This window comes from Nannobrachium achirus, assembly GCF_963921795.1.
Source record: "Nannobrachium achirus genome assembly, chromosome: 16".
Taxonomy (NCBI): domain Eukaryota; kingdom Metazoa; phylum Chordata; class Actinopteri; order Myctophiformes; family Myctophidae; genus Nannobrachium; species Nannobrachium achirus.
The window spans coordinates 25948666-25970792 of record NC_137823.1 but is presented as its reverse complement, the minus strand read 5'-3'; the positions used below and the strand labels follow the sequence as shown (position 1 = coordinate 25970792).

General features: G+C 42.3%; 1 protein-coding gene across 1 annotated transcript; it reads right to left on the bottom strand.

The window, feature by feature from the left end:
• Positions 1-1645: 1645 nt before the first annotated feature.
• LOC308300928 (adhesion G-protein coupled receptor F1-like) lies at positions 1646-15977 on the bottom strand (the record flags this gene model as incomplete). The annotated part of the gene is made up of 5 exons (XM_080744825.1): positions 1646-1663; positions 13413-13454; positions 14752-15053; positions 15260-15640; positions 15722-15977. 5 exons carry the CDS (start codon positions 15975-15977, stop codon positions 1646-1648), a joined length of 999 nt encoding a protein of 332 aa, XP_080600951.1.
• Between the last annotated feature and the right edge of the window lie 6150 nt (positions 15978-22127).

Below are 22127 nucleotides of genomic sequence, written 5' to 3'. Positions count from 1 at the left end.
AGAATTGCACAGATGAGAAATCATACCATTGTGAACGGGAGTCAACATTGGTGGGGACCTTTTGCATGATAGAGAAACCTTCTGCTTGTGACCCGTCTGCATGACTGGATAAAGCGTTACATTGGGAGTGACTAGAGAATCCTGCCTGGATTTCTTTACACTGACTGGTTGCATGCAAAATGGGGTCGTCTGTGCTAATGGTGGAGAGGTCGGAAGAAACACACATTGTTTGTTCAACACACTCTTTATTATTGACACTGGCATTTTCAAAGGCAGAGACATTTTCATTGACATTTTCCCTGCATGGGATAACGAGCTCAAACGTCTGCTTTTGGGGGGGAGGGGTCCCTGATCGCTCAGAGAACCCTGCCTCAGTCCAATGTCATTTACGCCGTGGCCTCCCGCGGGCCTTGTGGGAGGAGAACGGCTTGTTGTTGTCCCTGGGTGGGGGACGGTTTTCGGGGCCAGGTTGAACGGAGGGCGACCAGAGGGGCCAGTCTTCTTGTGAGCAGGCTTGAGACTGGCGATAAAGGACTGAGCCAGGAGAGGGTCCATGGTGGGGCATAGGGGGTCCTATGCTGAAATAGGGACGTCCTGGCCCAGGACGGGCACCCTCGCCCGCTGGTCAGCAGGCAGGTCACCGAGTGGCACCTCGATGCCGCATCTGGCAGCGGCCCGCTCGAAGATGGATAACTCATCCATGGGAAGTGAGTCAACACTGGGAGCCGCTGCGCCACTCCCCCCCCACTGGCTTGGAGGAGGGGAGGGAGGCAGTAGGGGCGGGGGAGGCAAGGGAAGGGGTGGAAACCTCGGCCAGAGGAGTCACCGTAGCAGTTTCCCCGCCCTGGTCGGAGGGTAGCTGGAAGGAGGGCAGCTCTTGTCCTTCTTCCTCGTCGTCCTCCTCCTCGTAGTCGGAGTCCTCTCCACTCATGTCCTGGTCCTCCTGGGGGAAATCCTCCCCGTCGCTGGGGTGCCAGGAGCGCTCGCTCGCTCGCTGCCTTCATGGCGCGGAGCTGGGGCACAGAGAGGGAGAGAGGAATATCACCCACGGTCAGCGGGCGGAATTCCGGAACGTTGGCCACCGAGAGAGAAGCCAGACCTGGCGTAGGAATGGCTGGGGTGGACTTACAGGCCTTCTTCCGTGGAACGGCGGCAGTCGAACCAGTAGGAGAAAGGGCGGGATCCGGTGTAGCAGAATCCCGCGGAGCTGCAGCAGCCGGCCGGTGAGCACCAGGGCCACTGGTGCCCCCGTTAGGCGGGGCTGCTGCAGGCCTAACCTCGGGGCAGGGAGCAGCGCTGTGGCCCGGGAGGAGAGGCGCCTGGGTTGGCTCCATCAGCGAGGCCGGAGTAGGAACCGTGGCCGGCCGAGGCTATGTCGAAGCGGCCCTTCAGCTTGACCACTTCGTAGCCGACACAGATGGGGCAGGAAACGCCCGGAGCCCTGGATGGCGGAGCCAGGGCAGAGAGAGCGTGTGCCGTACCCAGGCAGACAATACAATACGGATGGGTGTCCTCACCAGCGATAAGGTTCTTGCATCCTGAAAGACCACACTGCTTGGGGAGCTGGGCTAGCAGCATGCTAGGCGAGGGCCGTTGAGCAGCAGACATCGTGGAGCTAACAAGCTAGCAGCTAAGCTACAAACAGCTAGCGCACAAAGCCGGTCTGAGGGATGAGAGAAGAAACTTTACCGAGGGAAAAGGTGAGTAAACCGAAGAAGTAGGAGTAGAAATAAACTGAGTAGAAATAAACTGACGTACAGATATTATTCACTTAAAACCGATGGGCGACTTCCTGGCCGTTGCTTCAGGCTAAATTAATAAAATCTGGAATGGCTGAGTTCGCTCAAGTTGTGCACTAGCAGAGGAGCAAAAAGAGAACGCCATATTGGCGGAAGTCACTTTTATGCACTCGGGGGTGGTGCCTCCGTTTTTGAGTGACAGCCCTGCCGACGAATAACTTTGGCGTACGGGAGTGTATGAGTTTACTCTGTTGCATCACCAGGGGGCGCTGTCCCAATGGGGGGTCATTCTGGAGGTATGATAATGAACAGTATGTTGGGATGGCCAGCTCACACACTGAACCCTGATAAACTTCACCCCTTTTCCACTGAGAAAAACATTAACATTGTCAGTAAAACATCTGCTATGAGAACAAGATTGACATTTTCTTACATTTCAATATGCTGAAATAGAAATACAATCAGTGTTAAACAGTTACGGTACTTACAGAGCAAAGAGGGCAGATTCAACCAAATGTAAATAACTACTAGTTCACAGCTTCCACCTCTTGTTTACAATCTGCAACCACCAAAATGCATTCTTAATCATCTTAACTTCAACCCACAAAATATAGGACTGTACTGAATCAAGGATGTGTGAAAACACACCATGAAAGTATAGCATTTTTACCAAGGTAATCTCTTCAAAGAATCTTCCACATCACAGGTTGTTGCTTGTTTTCATTCAAGATGTTCCCAGAATTGTCTGTGCAACCTTTGACCCCAACAAAAGGGAACTCTTAAAGTGACAGTGCCACACAGAGGGCTTACAAAGAACTGCTGGCATATTTGCTCCTAGCCTAAAGTGACAGTGCCACAAAGTGGAGTTTATGTAAAACATGGGCTACATGTGAGCAGGCCGTGCTTTTTAAATAGGCATAGCCTTTTTCATTTATTTGTAATAATTCTTTGGGAAAATGGAAAAAGCTTCATACAATAAAAACGTATTCAAAATAAATGAAAAGTGTTATTGAAAAAACACGGCCTGCTCACGTATTAGGAGGTTAGTATGAGTCACCAGATAAAATAATGGGTGTTTTTGATTAATTTATCATAGTGTGGGGATTTAAGGGGAGCAAACGCTAATTTCGTGCAAATTTGTCTTAAAGCGCAAAATTTTGCACAGATGTAGCCCGGGGCTTGCTCTAATGATTTAGCTAGGGCGCCCGAGCCGCCGACCTTTGGGGTCGCCACAGCGGCCAGATCAAGTTGGCCTCCCATTGACTTTCTATACAGGAGGAAAATACCCAGAAAAACATTATTTATTTATATTTCTGGGTATTTATGTAGGATCTGAGGGGTCTAACTAGGGGTTTGTCATGATGCTGAATCCATTGCAGGCATTTGTTTTGCACAAAAAACATTCCTTGGGCTAGAAATGGCCTCAGAAAACGATGCATGTATGGGTGAGCATTCATGTTAGTCGGAGGCCTTAGGGTTTTTTTTTTCTTGTGCTAATCAATCTAAAAGTGCAACATTTTGCACAGATGTAGCTCAGGGCATGCTCTAACGATTTAGCTAGGGCGCCCGAGTCTGCGACCTTCGGGGTCGCCACAGCGGCCAAATCAAGTTGGGCTCCCATCGACTTTCAATACAGGAGGAAAATACCCAGAAATTTAAGTATTTAAGTAGGATGTGAGGGGTCTAACTAGGGGTTTGTCATGATGCTGAATCCATTGCAAGCATTTGTTTTGCACAAAAAACATGCCTTGGGCTACAAATGGCCCCAGAGAACAATGAGTCATCACTTTTCAGAGTTTTGTGGGTGTTTTCTGGAGCTGTGGTGACTCCGAAGGTTGCCATCTCGGGGCGGGCGCCCTAGCTAAATCGTTAGAGCATGCCCTGAGCTACATCTGTGCAAAATGTTGCACTTTTAGATTGATTAGCACGAGAAAAAAAACATAAGGCCTCCGACTAACATGAATGCTCACCCGTACATGCATCGTTTTCTGAGGCCATTTCTAGCCCAAGGAATGGTTTTTGTGCAAAACAAATGCCTGCAATCATGACAAACCCTAAGTCAGACCCCTCACATCCTACTTAAATACCCAGAAAAGAAAAGAAAAATTCTGGGTATTTTCTTCCTGTATAGATAGTCAATGGCAGCCCAACTTGATTTGGCCGCTGTGGCGACCCCGAAGGTCGTCGGCTCGGGCACCCTAGCTAAATCATTAGAGCATGCCCTGGGCTACATCTGTGCAAAATGTTGCGTTTTCAGACAAATTTGCACGAAATTAGCATTTGCTCCCCTTAAATCCCCACACTATCATGGTTAAAATGGAGTTTGAAGATACAAGGGGTGTGTATGGGGAGGCGAGGCGTCCTGCAGGAGGGCCTGATAACATTTACATCAAATATCTAAATATTGAATGAAGCAAATTAAAAACTGTTCAGGGTGTTCATAAAAACCAATAGGGGTGCAGCTGCATATTGGGTGTGTTTTGTTCTGTGTTCGGAAATGCGCACCGAGTGTGTCCTCAGTTTAGTTAGTGCAGAGGCGGGCGGTGACATAGAGTGCCCTCAGTGTGGCTTCTATTGAAAGGTAATGTAATTCATAACATTGGCCTACCTGTATACCTGTTAGTTTACATGTTGATGCGTGTGTAACAATACATCCCAAAAGAACCAATCAAGCCGCAAATGGTGCATTTTGTTATCATTTCATATGCCATATTGTTCACCACTGAGAAGCACTAGAGACACCGCCATGAAAATCAACCAATCAATGCACTACACTGTCAAACCCTTCACTGGACCATTCTCACATGTCCCAGGAATAGGTGGACCGCACCCTGGCCACAACAGGCGATGTAAATGGCATGAACCTGCATACACCGGAAGTGGCGGAAGTGCTGCGGTTAACGGACATTACGTCATGCGTTGCAGTCTTCCGGTAATTCTCCCGGCGGAAGTAGCACCGTTTCATGCCGTATCAGCCTATGGTCGTAACCAGGCTTTTCTCTTCGCAGATGAGTAAGCCTGGCTACGCGAACTAGGTGGACCGTGGACCAAAGGAGAAGTTCCCAGCTCCTTTACTTTTTTAGGAATATTGTAAAAACAATAATACATATTTTTCTAATGGAATATATATATAAATTGAGCGTTAGTGTTCTAGGGTTAATGGACATATTTTGTCTTAGGGGTGTAGTGACAACAAGGCCACTAGGGGGTGTCAGGACTCTACAATTTATAGGCCTACATTTAAAGGGACAGGGAAGGGGTGTGTGTCATGTTGTCAACTTTGAAAATTTAAAAATAGTCATAAAAAAACATGTGATTTATAACATTTTATGCACAATACTCAATTCACATGCTTCAAATTAGCTTTCAAAGAAGGTTTTAATGTTTTTAATGTTTAATGTTAATGTTTTAAAGGGTGCCATGGCATTGGTCCGAAATCTCATTGTTCCTACATATTAGTCAGAATCTGGTGATGTTAACCTGGTGAAAAATACTATGTCTAAACCTAAACCTAACCTCAGTAAAACTATGCCTAAACCTAAACCAAACCCTAACCTCAGTAAAACTATGCCTAAACGTAACCCTAAAACCTAACCCTAATTAAATTCAGACTAATGAGATTTCTGACTTATGGGCAGTATGACTCTTCCTCCTGTTAATGCCATGAACAGTGTTTTTATAATGGTGATTTTCCTGCTGAGAATACAAAATAATATTCTGCTGATGCTGGTTCTGGTATGCACTGCTAACTGTGATAATTCTTATCTTTTGAATAGTCTAAGAATCAACATTCTCCCTCTGGTGACATTCAGGCCAGCATTTATCTGGTGTGACGTTTTTGTGCCAATAAAAATGAGGCGGTCTAATGCTGGACGCCGCCATATCCTTGATAACAGCGGTCATGTTTGATTAAATAAAAGAAGGCTAGTCATGTTTATTGTGTAATCACTTTTCACCTTTGCTGTTCTGTTCAGCATGACTTTTATTGGCATGAAGGTTACACATGAAACTATATTAGGAAACAATGTTAGCTGTAGACTACAGCATGAACAGACAGACAGTAAAATATGTTTTTATCAAACATGACCTGAACTTCATATGGGGGGGGGGGGGGGGCTCTCTCCATTCCGACATGTCACCACTCCGACAGTGACTTCTTATTGTCAGAGTGGCAACACTTCCATAGAGGTTAAGGTTAGGGTTAGGGTAAGAGAGAGGGTTAGTGTCTGTCGGAAAGGAGACATGTCGGAATCAGCAGTGCTCACCATAACAGTTAATACAGTATATTATTGCTGTCGGACATCCATGATATCCATGATACACAGCAATTACCTATAATATCTCCAAGATGATGATACACTTTAAAACATACGCTTGCTTCCACAAAACAGGTATACAAATATAAGTTATTAGTTTGTGCAATAACTGATCCAGAAATTAAAAAAAAGAAATAGGGGTCAAGGCCATGGGGAGGCTGAAGACCTGGACGTTGACAAGGAGTCAAGGACAACATCAGAGACCAGGATGGGGGCTACATTTAAATCTAAATTTGGTTCAGGATCTACGCCTCCTGAGCACCGTGATGAGAGGAGGAAGCATTTTGATCATCAGATATGTACTCACTCAGCCCTTCTGAAGTGGTCATTAAGGCCGGCTTTACACTGCCACTAAAATCTAGCCTGAATCAGATCTGAGTCACATCAAAAGTGGAATCCGATTTTTTTTAAATAGTCTAAATCCAGACAGGTCACATTCATGTCACATGAAATCCGATTTTGAAAAACCACATCCAGAGGTAGTTTCAAATCCGATCCATAGGATCTGAGGACATCTGACTCAGTCTGAAAGCAGCAACCACATTCACCCCATTGAGTTATGCAGGTCACATGCAAGCCACATCAAACTGGCCAAGCGTCACTTGTGCTGCGCAACCCGAGCGCAGAGCCCCGACGTCATTACAGAGCGCGATTATTTACTATTTGATTACAGCGCATATTCCAGCACGCTGAGCACATGAGAAAAACAAGAGAGGAGAGAGAAAACACGTGAGCTAAATAGATACAACCAGAGAGAAGAGCGAAACACAAGAGTGAAGAAAAGGAGAGAAAAAGTTTTTGTTGTCGCTTGTCTGTTATGTCGCATTTCCTGAACATGTGATCAACTAGCGTCAATGTTGTGACGTGACGTCATGACGCCGACGTCGTTACCACGGTAACCAAAGCAGATATGTAGACGCAGGGCAGCTTTGGGCTGACGCTGTTAAAATCAGTCAGAACGCACAGATCAGATCTGTGTCACTTGCAAATGCAGTGTGAAAAGACGGGCCAAAAGATCAGATTTGTGTAAAGCCGGCCTAAAACATTTGACTTTGAAAACATGGTTAACATATTTTAAAAAAACGTGTTTAATGGGGTAATCTATCTATAAATGCGACAAATCTCTGCGTGTATGTATCTCTGCGTGTATGTAACCCGCGTATCTCGAGAACCGTTCGTCCCACCGGCTTCAGATTCGGCATGCGCGTTCCCCGACGCGGCGCGGAGTGCAGTGCCGAGCCTCGACCCGACCCGACGCACGGTTTTCCGAAACCGGCGCAAAACGTTCGGAATCTCCTTATGCAGAGCTGATTGTTGACATCAGGCTGTTCCGGAGGAAATCGGCGCAAGCGCTGACTCATTGTGACATCACTTCATAAAAGGCTCTGACATCACGTACGCCGGCGCGAAACGTTCGGAATCACCATATGCGGAGCTGATTGTTGACATCAGGTGTTTCGGAGGAAACCGGCGCAAGCGCTGACTCATTGTGACATCACTTCATAAAAGGCTCTGACATCACGTACTCCACATGAGTCAACAAAAAATCTCTGTGAATGTGTATGTATGTATGTAATCCGCGTATCTCGAGAACCCTTCTTCCCACCGGCACGCGCGTTCTCCAGATATGGGCATAAAATGAATGCCCGTATGCAGAGCTGATGTCTGACATCAGAGTTTTCCGCAACCGGTACTGTGTGTGCAGAGATCTCCATATATGGGCATAAGGGGACAAAGGCAAACAGATGGTCAAAACGGGTCCTATGACAACAGGTATATTGGGGTTTGCATTAATGGGGTCCGCTCCAAAAAAGATAAAGAAAATAAAAGAGACAAGACAAACATAAGACAAGCAACAAAGCGTGGGACTGGGAGGATGACTTGAATGATGCAGATTTAAGCAGGCTGCGTATTCTGCTTAAAGAAGAAACAAACAAAAAGCGACAGAGATCTCATATATGGGCATAAAATGGACGCATATAAACAGATATCTCCATATGCTTAAAGAAGAAACAAAGAAAAAGCGACAGAGATCTCATATATGGGCATAAAATGGACGCAGATAAAAAGATATCTCCATATATGGCATATATGGGCATAAAATGGACGCAGAATCACAAAGATCTCCATATACGGGCATAAAGGGACACAGACAGACAGATACAGAGATCTCCATATATGGGCATAAAATGGATGCAAATAGGCAGATATCTCCATATATGGCCATATATGGGCATAAAATGGACCCAGGATTATATCTGCAGTGATCTCCATATATGGACATAAAATGGACGCCGACAGACAGACAGATACAGATATCTCCATATATGGGCATAAATGGACACAGGCAAACAGATGGTCAAGACGGGTCCTATGACAACAGGTATAATGGGGTTTGCATTAAAGGGCGGGGCATTCATTCCCTTACATCATTCCCGAGTTGGCCAGGTCGCCGACTAGACGCTAGTATAAAAAATAACAGACAGTCAAATGCATACATTTAATTCAGCCTGACCAGAAGTAGGGATAAAACGTTGGGGAACATCAAAAGCAGAGGAATTGATTCCCTAATCTGCTTATGACATTTTTGCAGACAATGCCCGCATATCCAACGAGTCAACGACAAATGTGATGCCAGACACTTGTGGATGACACGGTGAAAGACTGGAATTATTGTTTTCTGGTAACTCCTGAGCCATCTGGGCTGGCTTGTTTGGTAATTATGTTGATTGCCTGCTGTGCTGTTAAGTATTGGAATAGGGCATGGATCAGGGGCATAGTTCTGCCGATTTAAAATGACTCCAATACGGATGATTGGCCGCTAGTTGCGCTGTTTTCCCCCTCGGCCGGTCGCAAAAAGAATTCTTCTCCATTGGACCCCATTCATTTTCCCCTTTTCTGTTCTAACCTTAATTAAAATTTTCATGAATACTTTATGGTTCCTATCGATCAATCAATCACCATCATTATGCGTTTTGTTGAAATTTGGTCCAATTTATTTTAAAATAAATGATAAAGTTGCGGGCGGCGTGGCCGACTTCTGATGAAACTGATATGCGGCCAGCCTGCATGCACACCACACTAGTTACCCAGAGCAGATATACAAGCTAACAACTCGTCGTAATGCGATGCACTGTTAGCTTGTAGATCGGTTTTCTTTGTACGTATAAAGATTTTTACAAAATAAAACTATTATACAAACCCAGGTTACAATGTACATTTAGCAGACGCTTAATCCAGAGCTATTAAAATGAGTGAGGACATAAATAAACACACATATATTCTCTATAATTATATAAATGTTAAAACATCGTTTTTGTTAATACGCCTATAATTTATTTACTCTTATAGGCATATCAGCCATAAATACACGACTTGGTATTTATTTATTATGAAGGCTACCTACTGCCCGATTGTGTAACAACTTATGAGAGCCTATATATAATGCCACCAAAATAATGTGTCTTTATTTTATTTTTTCTCGTCATGATTTGTGCAAGTATGGCATGCCATTAAGCTATAGGCCTACATAAACACATCGACACCAGCCTACAGATTATCACTGGCCACTCACAGCCAAAATAGCCTATGTTCTAAGCCAAGGGAAGCCTATATTATTTTATAAACTCGTCTTTAACATTGGCATATGGCATTCTTGATAATTTGTCATATATGCCTACCACAGACTTACTTTACATTAGGCCTACTGCAGACCATTTATCAAATATTTCATGTAACATTTTGGAAACTGAAAACAGCACTTTTTACATGAAGTTGCATGTCCTGCTATCCTGTATCCTTTGCCACATACCTCAAACCTGTTGTTGGAGCCAGGAGTATGGGAGATCTGGGTCAGGAGCTCTTTTGGAATTTGAAGTTGGTCATAGCAGGCTTCGGCGACGTGATGTTATGGCAATTATCTGGCTTTTTGTAGATTTAGAACGGCTATTAAAGTAATAATGTATTTCCCCCAAGTAACCACTCGTATATAAAGTGGTATAGCCTATAATAGAATATAAAACTAAACAAAAGAAACACTCAACATTTAGCCTCGCCAAATAGTATTAATTAAAACATTTGAAAATAACACTGAGGCTACCGTATAATTGTCAATAGAACAGTCTGCACGTCAAACTAAGTTAGCACTTACATTCACACATACAAATGTCACACAAATTAGCATAGGAACGCACACAAATAGGCATAGGTTGATCTCACATTTTATTTCCAAAATATAAACCAGAATGAAATTGACTGAATCAAAGAAAGAGGAGGAATAGGCTGAATGATGTACTACTGTAAATACCTCAATCAAACAAAAATGACATGAATCAAGCGCATTTACGTTAACAACCGCTGATTGAAATAACCTCTTTAATATGTAGGAATAATTAACCCACGATACTGCATGTCAGCTCAATAATTAGTTCATGAATCCATTCATGAATCCAGCTTCACGTCTACTGTAGGCTACTTGCATGTCACAATCATAGACTGTAGTCACAATGGACAATTAATATGCATATTGCATCCATTCCTACATTAAACATATTGTTAACATAGGTGTCACATTCTTGACAGCTTTTGTTAAGAGGTGTGAAAACTATTAATGCAACTTCAGTCCTATAAACATCACAAATCCCTGTTAATAAATATGAATAAACACATGCATATTTCTCTGGACGAAGCCTCTTTTGCTTGGTGAAAAGTCTAGTGGACAACTGGATTATTATAAGACCCAGCGGAACTGCACGGGCACTTTCAAAAGGAGAGTCCTCAATAAGGCTTCCAATGCGGGGTACAGAGTCCTAGACGGCCCGGTCAGGTTAGCGGCGGCTGCAGCGGCTACTCCAGAGTCCAAACGTTCGGTGCACAAATCTCCGTGGCAAAATGAAAAAGTTATTCGGACATTTACTGTCACTGCGGTCCGTCTGTGTCAGCCATACTGGATTTGTTTTTCGCTGGCTGTCTTGTGGCTTGTGGGCGGTCCACGTTTTCGTCTTTGTCTGTTATATTTTCGGCAGAGCTCAACACATTCTCCCAAGTATCCTTGCGGTTGCACGTGACCGTTGGCAGCCAATAGCATCCTCCGGTGCCTTTACAATCTATGATGGCGACACCCATTCCAAGGGGTCATTTGCGCTGCATAGAAACCAATGGCTTCGCTTTGTCCATATATTTTATACAGTCTATGGCATGGATGCACCAGTACTGCTAGATGTTGCACCATCTGATATAAAAGAGAGGACAGTACAGCAATGGAACAAGTGATGCAGGAGGGAAGATAACATCTATACTGTACCAGACATAAGACAAGCCAAGACACTCAGTTTGTTACATTTTCATCACTAGAAATGTTAACCCTAACCCTAACCCTGAAAATTGTTTGTGCCAAGTTTGGTGCAGATCGGACCAACGGTGCACCTTGCAAGTCTGCATGTTACGTTCATGACGTCCATCGTTGGCCCGCCCGCCCACCCGCCCCACCACACAGTAGGCAATTTTAATATATGATATCATACTGTACCATTTGAAGTGGACTTGAATGAACTTAAGAAAGTTGAAAAGGTTCTGTCCATGCTCTGAAAGGAAAACCAAATATATAGATATTTGAGACGTAATTGATGCACTGTTAACCACAGAATAGTTAGACGTAATTGATGCACTGTTAACCACAGAATAGTTATTCAAAGACAAAACAACTCTTACCTTTACAGCTTTTTCACCAAAAATTGATTTTAGAGTCTGAAATACGATTGGAAAAGTGAGATCAGTAAAGTGGCATAAGAAGGGCAACACTCAATGCCGGGTGACAATTTATATATTTTATTTGACCAAAGTATCCACAACGGCTGCCACGGTTGACATGGTGACTCCTTAGCAGAGAGGATGCTCACTGTCAGTTCAGTTTTCACCTGGTACTGGTACAAACTCTAACCCAAAACCTAATCCTAACCTCAGTAAAACTATGCCTAACTCTAACCCTAACCCTAAACCTAACCTCAGTAACCGTGACGCAGGTGATTATCTAACTTGCCGACGCTCATGGGTGATTATCTAACCTGCCGACGCTGTTCGACCCAGCGACCTATGGGCAGTCCCCCTCACGGAAGTGTCTTTCAGGTACTTTTAGATAAACACAAGCACCACGCAAATGCATGCAATGATCTTATCACTTATCATGCTGAGGAAGGCCCTGCCCGAAATGTGCCTGTGCATATAGTAAATAATAATAAAGTTATTACCCTAACCCTAACCTGAAGAACACTTCCCGTGAATGCTGAAGTAGATCCTCAAATTCAAAGTACTGAATCAAAAATCTATTTTGAATCCGGAATCATTTTCAATTGAGAATAACATTTTAATCAATTCCTGACCCCAATAATCGAAATTGGATGGAATCTTTAGGTACTGAAACAGTCAAATTCTGTTATCACCTTCTCCCACGGGGAAAATAAAGGCTGGCCATGTGGTAAAAAGATGTAGTGTAAAGGCTTTCAGGCAGCATTCACACAGGCACGTTTTATTGCGATTAAAACGAATCCTGTAACGTATTATCGGAAAATACACAACGTTTGGGCATGTGTGAAGACGCATCCATATTCTTTTTCGAATCAAAGAAACGAATGCAAATCCACAAAAAAACGGTGGTTTCGATTCGCTACAGCAAACGCTTCACTGTTGGTGTGAATCCATCCGTCTCAAATACAGGCAATGAAACATTGTGGTATATATAGAGCCATGTGCTGGTTAAACCCATAGTTATATAAAAAAAGTTAAATCCCCCTCCAGGCCGTCTGCTCTCATTAGATTTCTGACCATTAGCCTAAGGTCCATGCAGCTGGCCGCCCCCTCCCCTCATTGATTTAATTTCTGATCACCGCTCCCTCGATCGATTTGAGAGACGTTGACGTTCTCCTCTTCGTAGATATTCATATCTTGCTAAAGAATTTGCTGTCTGGTTTATTGCTGGTAGATTTTGCGAGTCCCTCCGGCCGCCGCTGGATTTATTTTTTGATCGCCCGTTTCTGACCGCAGATAAATAGGCTAACGCCTGTGCCGCAATTTTGCGGGGGTCCTGCGGTTACATTGTGAGTTGAACTTGAAGAATTAATAAACACAGGGAGATGGAGGAGGCATTATTATGCAGCTTGGATACATACATGTCCCATGGACAGACGTGGACGATTCCTTGTTTCGGATGACAAAGTGCAGTGCGAGCGCAAACGTATCAATTAAATATGCAAGAATGTAGCAACTTCACCCCTCCCATTCGCATGACTAAACCGAATTATATTATGAGAATGTGGCCTCAGAAAGCCATTCATTGCAATGTCCCATGCAGATATGTACTCACCTTTTTATCCAGCAGTGTTCCAAAAAACAATATGAAGAATCCCTTTATAAAGAAACATTGAGATGAGTTAAAATGCAGGATTAACTGTGTAACACTTAACTTTCCAAGGGCCTCATTGCCGTACTGACATTAAACTAGAAGCAGTGCTATTCTGAGCACAGAACCTTAGAACAGGTCAGGTTCTGTAGGTTACTCTGGCCTCCTGAAGTCTATGGTTCATACAGTACCACATACTTTACTCTATATTCATAAGTTGTACATTACTCCATAATATTAACTAGTCTTTAGCGCAGGAGGGGGTTTCCTGCACCTCCTGGATTTTTTTTCTAATCTGTGTTTTCTTATTGGAAAACAAATGCTGAAAATAAAGAGCTATGTTAAAAAGTTGTCAAAATCTGCTCCAACCCCCCTTTTTTGGTATATCACTCTTGTGAAATTGTGTAAAGGCAAATATTAATTCACAAAAATAAATAAATACATACACTTGCTACTATTGTACTTTTCAATATGACCAACTTCATCCAAGGAAGAAGGATAACAAGGATGATTCATTCCCAGCACTTTATGGTGAATATCACTGGCTCTATAGCATAGACACATCCCATGTCTCTATGCTATATATGCTAAAGAAGCTTGCTTAAAAACTCTGAATCTCTCTAGACACCTTATTTGTATATTGTAATGGCAGCACTGATTTTCACACCAGCATGGTCTGGCCATTTTAAGAATAGTTTCTACGAGATCCTTGACCCTCAAAATATAGGTCTGGACACATTATTTGTTCATTTTAGTGCAATATTGGTTGAGATATATAGTGATAATCGATTTTTCAATGAGGAAACATTGATTAGAAATCTATATCCTCGGGGTGCATGATACTAGGGCTTCTGGAAAGCTACTAAAATACCCTATTTTCTCATATTTTAGGTATAGGCCTAGTGCAGAATTTTTAATACAGAAAGAGTAATTAGAATTTTGTCTACAGAAAGAGTAATTTTCAAAATACAAAGGTCATCTTGGGCTCAACTTGAACAGACATGGGAAGTTTTCTATAGACAAATGAGGCAGTGATATTCACCTTGTTGTTATTTGTCAAGACTTCCATGTCTATTTATGTAATTTTATTTAATTAATAATTGCCTTAACACAATTTCGCCAGAGCCAATTACCAAAAAAAGGGGTTCTGGGGTAGATAGGACATTTTGACAACTTTTTAACATAGCTCATCATTTTCAGCAAATTTTTTTCCCAATAAGGAAACACTGATTAGAAATATATTTCCGGTGGGTGCAGAAAAACCCTTCCTGCTCACTAGACTAAACTGCTCTGTGTCAGATACCTGTAGGGAATTGAAGACTGCAAACGTAACATGGATTCCTTTGTCGTGTGGAGAAGTCATGGTTCCTACTCCCAGACCCCATGTAATTCCGAAAAAGGGCGTTAGCGTAGCCAAAATTTTAAAGCTGGCTTTGGCGGTCTTCAGGAGGAGACACCGCTCTTCAGCACGCCGCTCTTTAGCGCGCTGCTCTTCAGCACGCCGTTGCTCATCAGTCCTGAGGTTACGCTGCTCTTCAGACGCCGAAACATCTTTCTTCCTACATAGTCGAAATAGGTCTATGTTTTCAAAAACTTTGTACGTCACTACAATGAGGATCAAGAAGTTTATGGCCACTATCATGAGGGCAGGGAGAGTGCCTTGGAGGGGTCCCAGTTCAGCCAGCAGACCTCGTTTCTTCTGATATAATTATTATCGGGTGCAGTTACGACTAAGGTTATAGTGACAATGATGAGAGGTACTCCATAGCCTATATAGAAGGCAGCAGCAAGTTGGACTTTTAAAGACCAACGCCACATGATGTCTATTGTGATTTTGCTTAGTATCAGCAAAGCATATGTCAGCATCCAAAAGAACATGGACAGGTAGAATAAATGGATAAAGAAAGTTGCCGCAGTGCATGCTGAGACTTTTTGTGGCTCTGAAATGGCTGCCCTGATAATAAACCAAATGTCTGCAATCAGGAGCGACACAGCAATGTTGACGATGCACACTTTGCGCATGCGGGTGTTCTTCCTTCTAATTTTCCTCCAGATGACGGTTTCATTAATGAGACATATGACCAAGCAACCCATGGATATGCCGACTCCAATGTAGGTTATGTAGTCCAGAATGTCTTGAAATTCCTTGTCAAACGGAATAAAGGGCGACACGAGGATAGAGAAGGAGTATGAATGAATGGACGGTTGTAAATCGCTTTGAGTTTGCAACTTACTTAGAAAAGCGCTATAAAAATGCCATTCATTATGATTGCAGTTGCAGGTCACAGTCCCATTAGCATGATTCACCACCATACATCCCTCAGTGTCCCATGCGCCAAGACCTCTGAAGAGACTAAAGTTCCAGAAGACGCACTGAGGGTCAATGCCCAGAGTCTCATTAAAAATATCAAAGGTGAAAGACACATTCTTGATAGCGGCTTTAGTCTTGACTAGAACCACATTTCCATTGATGACAGTGGAATTTGTATCATTGTTGGTGGCATTTCTTGTGGGAAGGACATTATGCATTGAGACAAATATCACAGTGGTGATATTTACACTGCGAGGAATGTTAGAATCTGGTATGTTTATAAAAACAGACTTCAAACCGTTGTTGTAGGCGGCTGTTAACGTGGTTTTGTTCAAGGTAATGAGGGTCGTTTCAATGACAAAAGAGTCATTGTTCAGGTTACCGGTTATTGTTTCAATAGCATTGAGTAAGTTTGAGCCACTTTGACGTTGAGCAGCAACACTTCTTGTTTCTGAGGTTTTGCTTTTAGTGGCGTTGTCATTTAAAATCTTCCATGAATCCTTTGATGCATCAGATATGAGAACATCTACAGTAGTCAGGATATCCTAAAAAATAAGAAGAAAAATAAATATGCACAAAATGTTGTTTTGAAGATGTATTTCTAGTTGGTTGGTATTCCTCAGCCAGAAATACAAGAACTGTGTATAACTAGTTGTTTACATTTTGTCCAGTTATTAAAATAAATCTGCTCTCGAGGGACTATTTTGGATATACTTTTCAAACATTTAAGATAAATTAAAATGCAGAAATATTGTAACGTTGACACAAAATAAACAAATAATACTGTATAATAGTTGACCTACCTTCATTAGTGCTTTACTTATGGGTATACTTATATTTGCCACACTATTCAGTATGCCAACAATGGCACCAATGTTGGCAGGTGATGAAACAACTTCCTTAGTGTTGTCTTCAGTGACTGAGCTCAACTTTCCCAGAAACTCTGAAATCTCTTCCTCAGTCAGAGACGGTAGATTCTGAGATATAAAAGGAAAGGTAGTAGTTGTAGTACTGTAGTAGTAAACAGATATACGGTATCTACTATTACATTCCTCTTAGAGCCGCATCCCACTTCCAAGCCCATTCACGCCCACTTCACATCTACTTCAACTCATAGGTAGGTGCTAGAACGTAAGGAATACCGCCCATAACTCTATTATTGGCCCCCCGTTGCCATGGTGACCGCCGTCCATTGGCTCGTATTCCCAGCTATGGGACCGGCGGATCCAATTTCAACCGAGGGGGGCGTAGCCAGAACACACACACACACACACACACACACACACACACACACACACACACACACACACACACACACACACACACACACACACACACACACACACACACACAAATAGCTAATAGTTAGCTCACAACTTTCCACTTTTCTCTTTCACCTCAATCGCAGTAACATCCGTATACACCACTTGGCTAGGACTGATCATGTGGCACACAGAGTTCTTTTTTTCAAAAAACTTTTTTTTTTTGAAAAAAAAAGTTTTTTAGTAAAGAAGCGGGCGTGGACTCTAGATGTGAGCGGCCCGAAGGGCCGCGAACCTCTAGTACAGTACAATCAAGTTTACACTTTGTCATAGAAATCGGAATGGTCATCATGAATAACAGCTAGATAGTTTGGTAGATCAGTAAGCTGCCCTTAACAAGATTATAATATTTTGATAACAGAAACCAGAGTAAACTTGTAAAAAAGATATATATATTTTTTTTACCTGAGACTGATCATCCAGAATGTTAATCGCTTTCAGGATGCACGTGTCTTGTCTAAGATCCCAGTTTCCATCTGCTGTACAAACTGCTGTCTTCTCTCCCACTTCATCCTTTTTGCAACCTGCCTTAGCTTTGTCCCCAACCTTTCCATCACCAAACGCTTCTGAATCACGACATGCATATTCTAGGGAAAGAAATAAAAGGTTTTCTGACTCCAGCACCCGATTCACAAATATCAAGACAGTTAAGATTTTAGTGAAAGTAGTCTCTGTGGTTATGCCACAGACTTACCAACAATAATAATAATAATAATAAGGCATAAAAAGCAGGAAAGCAAAAAGGCATCAAGGGAAAGCAAAGAAGACATCAAAGAAAAACTAGAAGCAGTGTTCTTCCGAACAGGACTCCGGCAGGTCAGGTAGGTTTTTTTTTGGCCTAGTGGTGACTCTATAATAGGCCAAAGTGAAAAGTAAGTTGCAAGTTGCATGTCTTCAAACGAAACGAGGCATGACTTATGCCCCTTTAAAGTTTGAGTTTTCAAACGCTTCGTATAGCGCCCCCCTTTGGCCAATTGGAGTAAGATTGCTTTCAGTGATATTTGGACTAACCCTCTACATATTTGCCAAATGCCATGAACGTGTCACTTTGCATGTATGATTTAGAGGCAGAAGAATAATTTGCTTGAAACTGCAATATACAGTGAATTATTAAAAAATAATGTTTCACTTTAAAAAAAATCCGCCGAGACAGATCTGACCGTATTGGTCCAAAGTTCATGTAAAAAAAGTTTTGCGCACGTGATGCGAAAATCCCAGGAGGAGATAGATTTTGACTGTTTTTCATATAATTCAAAATTGTGGGAAAAGTAAAGGTCAGAGGTCAAAAGTCAGAGCGTAAAAGTTGTTCGGCATGAGGAGACGCATAAGTGTATACAGGTTTCATGGCTGGATCTGAAACAGAGCATGAGCTTTATCTGTTCAAAGTTGGCATTTTTCAATGGCTTCCTACAGCGCCACCCTTTGGCCGATTGTTGCGAGCTTCGCGTTTTAGCCGTTTGGCATAGTCCTCTGCCATACTGCCGAGTTTCGTAAAAAGCGTAAAAAGCGTCTAGCCGCTAGAGAAAAAGTGGCGGAATATGAAGTCCAATATCAATGAGTGGCCATTTGTCACTTCGTGGCCTTGGCCACTAATAACCTTTTGGTAACTTTGTAAGAGACTATTTGTGTAAATGTTTGCAAATAGAAATGATAAAATATGTTTAAATAAGCTATCATTCTTACCTTCACGTATTATTTTGTATCCATAGTCTGTTTTTATCTTTGTGAAAATCTTTTTCCGTAAAGCAGTTATTTTTGCATTGTAGAACGAGGTTGCAGAACTTGCAGCCACAACATATTCTGCAATAACACTTCCCTGTCTGGGAAAGAAGTGAACATAATTAATGAATATTGTTGTTATAAGACCTGGAGGCATGGACAAATGTATAAGTAATTGAAATATTTCTATAGTTTTGCTTCAGTGTAGTGCATCAACTTCATCAAGATAGATTCCTCTTACTGTATGTGCAAACATAACTAGACAATGACCTTGAAAAAAAGAGCGATGCTTTGATACCTAAAGCGGATGAGTCTTGCTGAACTGAAATCCATGTCTCCTGAGGCAACTGCTTGAATCTGTTTCAGAAAGGATCATGATATTTCATAATTATACAATAGCACCAGAACGTAGACATTTTAAATATATATTATGACAAAAACTAATTTCACCCCCTTCTTTACTTCTGTAAAGCTGATTGTAGAGACACTTATCATGAACAGTTTGAATAATTCTGACACTGTGGCATTTTGTGTTAATTTGAAGAAACCAATCATTATATTAGTTGTATTGAACTATTAACATTGTTCCCCGAATATGTCCCTGACTATGTCTGTAGCATGATTTGCAAAATCACTGGTGACCAGTGGTAAACCTGTACACACAGTCACGCACGCACGCACGCACGCGCACACACACACACACACACACACACACACACACACACACACACACTAGTTAGGAAACGTAACCTCTAAATGAACTGCTCACATCCACCACCGCTCATACTTCAAACATGTTTTTTTTCTTCTCTGGGAGCACTTGCAAATGAGACTAGGCCTGGTGAAGAAAGGAAGGAAGCAAGTACTGTATGTAGATGTACAATATGTATGTACGGTATGTACGTATGTCTGTCTGTCTGTCAGTCTATGCACATAATGTGAACATGAGAATGAGATACTGTACACACACGATCTTTGGCACTAACTTGCATACATGTGTAGACACACACAGTACACACACACACACACACACACACACACACACACACACACACACACACACACACACACACACACACACACACACACACACACACACACACACACACACAGAGAGAGAGAGAGAGAGAGAGAAAAAGAGACTCACAGCTTCATTGATATTGTTGTGGAACGCGTTACTCTGGTTATTGAGAGCATCCTCATATGTATGGTCCATCCTGAATTCAAAGGTCCACCAAGACTAAAACAAAAGCCATTATGATTACTCTGCATTTCCACATTGAATACAATACTGTGTGAGTATTCTTTACTGAGGTTTTGGATCTAGTGATGTGGCTGAATCTATGTATTACCAGCAATATTCATCATTGTAACAGGGAGACCAGTCTCCACTCAGGGTTCTATGTCCACTGTTGAGGTTAAGGATTAAAGGCCAGTAGGCCAGGTGTTAGGGTCAAACCTCAGCTGAGATATGTTTAGTAATGTTGCCTTATATATTCATATTGTGGTTCTAACGTAGCCTATTTGTAGGCTTTTGCACTGCCCTCTAGACCACTGTTTTCCAAGCACTGGGTCGGGAGATTTAAATTGGGTCACCAAAACATTTCTTTAAAAAAAAGAAAGAAAGGAACCATGGAACGCAAATGTATTTGTCTGCATTATCTTGTCTGCCACTGAGTCTTTGCTTTAATTTCTATTAGATTGAATTCTTCTTGCTTATCTTACAGAAAGAAGCATGACAAACCCCTCCTATTCCACTTGACCCTCAATTTGACACAGAAGCATCAGAGTAGTGCCTCTGTAATTGAAAATGTCTTCACTGCAAAGTTAAGGTGGTTGTGTGTGCACCCGTTTTTAAATGTAGTATAGTGCTTTTTATTAAAGTGACATTTATGTTTTTATGTTTTGTGAATGTATGTTTTTAACCACTGCACAAACAAAGTTCCGAAAGGAAAATAAAGTTCTTTGAATTGAATTGAATTGAATTGAATTGAAATACTTTTTGACTTCGAGTGAAACCGTTTTATAGGGTTACAAACTCTACACAATCTTTCTTCCTGCCTCTGGGTTATACTGTGTTCCAATCAACATCTTTGCACATTCTTCAATCCTCACATCTGGCATTAATTAGTTAGAAAATGACTTACCCTCTCTTTTTTCTCTGGAATGAAATAATTCGGTGCCAGGTATCTCTGTGTCTGTGTGTTCCTAGTGAGATAAATGGTATTGTTGAGAGTACTTCATGGTATTTCATCTTCATTATCTGCTGTGTGACAATCAAAATAAATAAAAAATTGGTCACAGAAACCTGCAATTGGGCACATGAGAGAATTGGGCACTTTCTTGGGGGGGGCGGGGGTAACTCACTGTCCTCCATAATGAGCAGTAGCCTAGGGCAGACTGTTTTCACATATGAAATCTTGGGAGATAATTAGATCCAGACATTGTGGCACTGTGTGTATAGTGCCCAGTTATCATATCATAATAACATTTCCAGGTCAAGCGCCATAACTGCCACTAAAGTAAATTTTGGAGAAATAAAATGGCCGTAAAATGTACTGTATGTATGAGTACATGATATGAGTACATGATGAATACTATGTTTTATGGCCTGGCCGTCTGTCCCCGCAACGGGTCGGGAGCGGTCTAAGACTAAACACGGGCGGGTGACATTTTATTGTGAAAATCAGATCAGACAACTGTTTCTGCCTAAACAACGTCACTGGAGCGCACACAGTGAGCCGCAGGCGGACAGAACCACCACGGTATGCATACAGCACTGTTTCCGACCGGCCTAAGCGTCAAGTCGCACACAGGAGCGGCTGGAGCACACCACACAGTCAGTCATTCACAGACTCAGTGAGCCGGACTCACATTCGCGAGCGGCAACTGCCGCACTATAAGTTGTTTGTAACCATTTTAGTTTTGATCCTGTTTTGCACTTTAACTGGATATTGGTCACTTGTGTCTAGTTGATAGTATTGTTTTGAATTGTTTGTCCGTTCTTGTAATAATGCTATCTCTTGGCCAGGTTACTCAAAAAGAATGTGACACCAACCGGAACACTTTTTTCTAAACCAAATCACACAGCTCAGTTTTAGAATGAATACCAGGCTTTCCTCCGTGGTGGAAAGCCTGCGATGTAACATTCATTTTAATCTGGCATTGTGGACTATGTGATTGAACCTGACAATACGTAGACAGTCGGCACTTTATCATGTACAGTTCAATGCACAGACACGCATTTGCATATTAATGTCTAATCTCTAAACTGTACATAGCAGCTACTGCTACAGTATGTCTTTAGGCCATGTCTTTACTTCAACA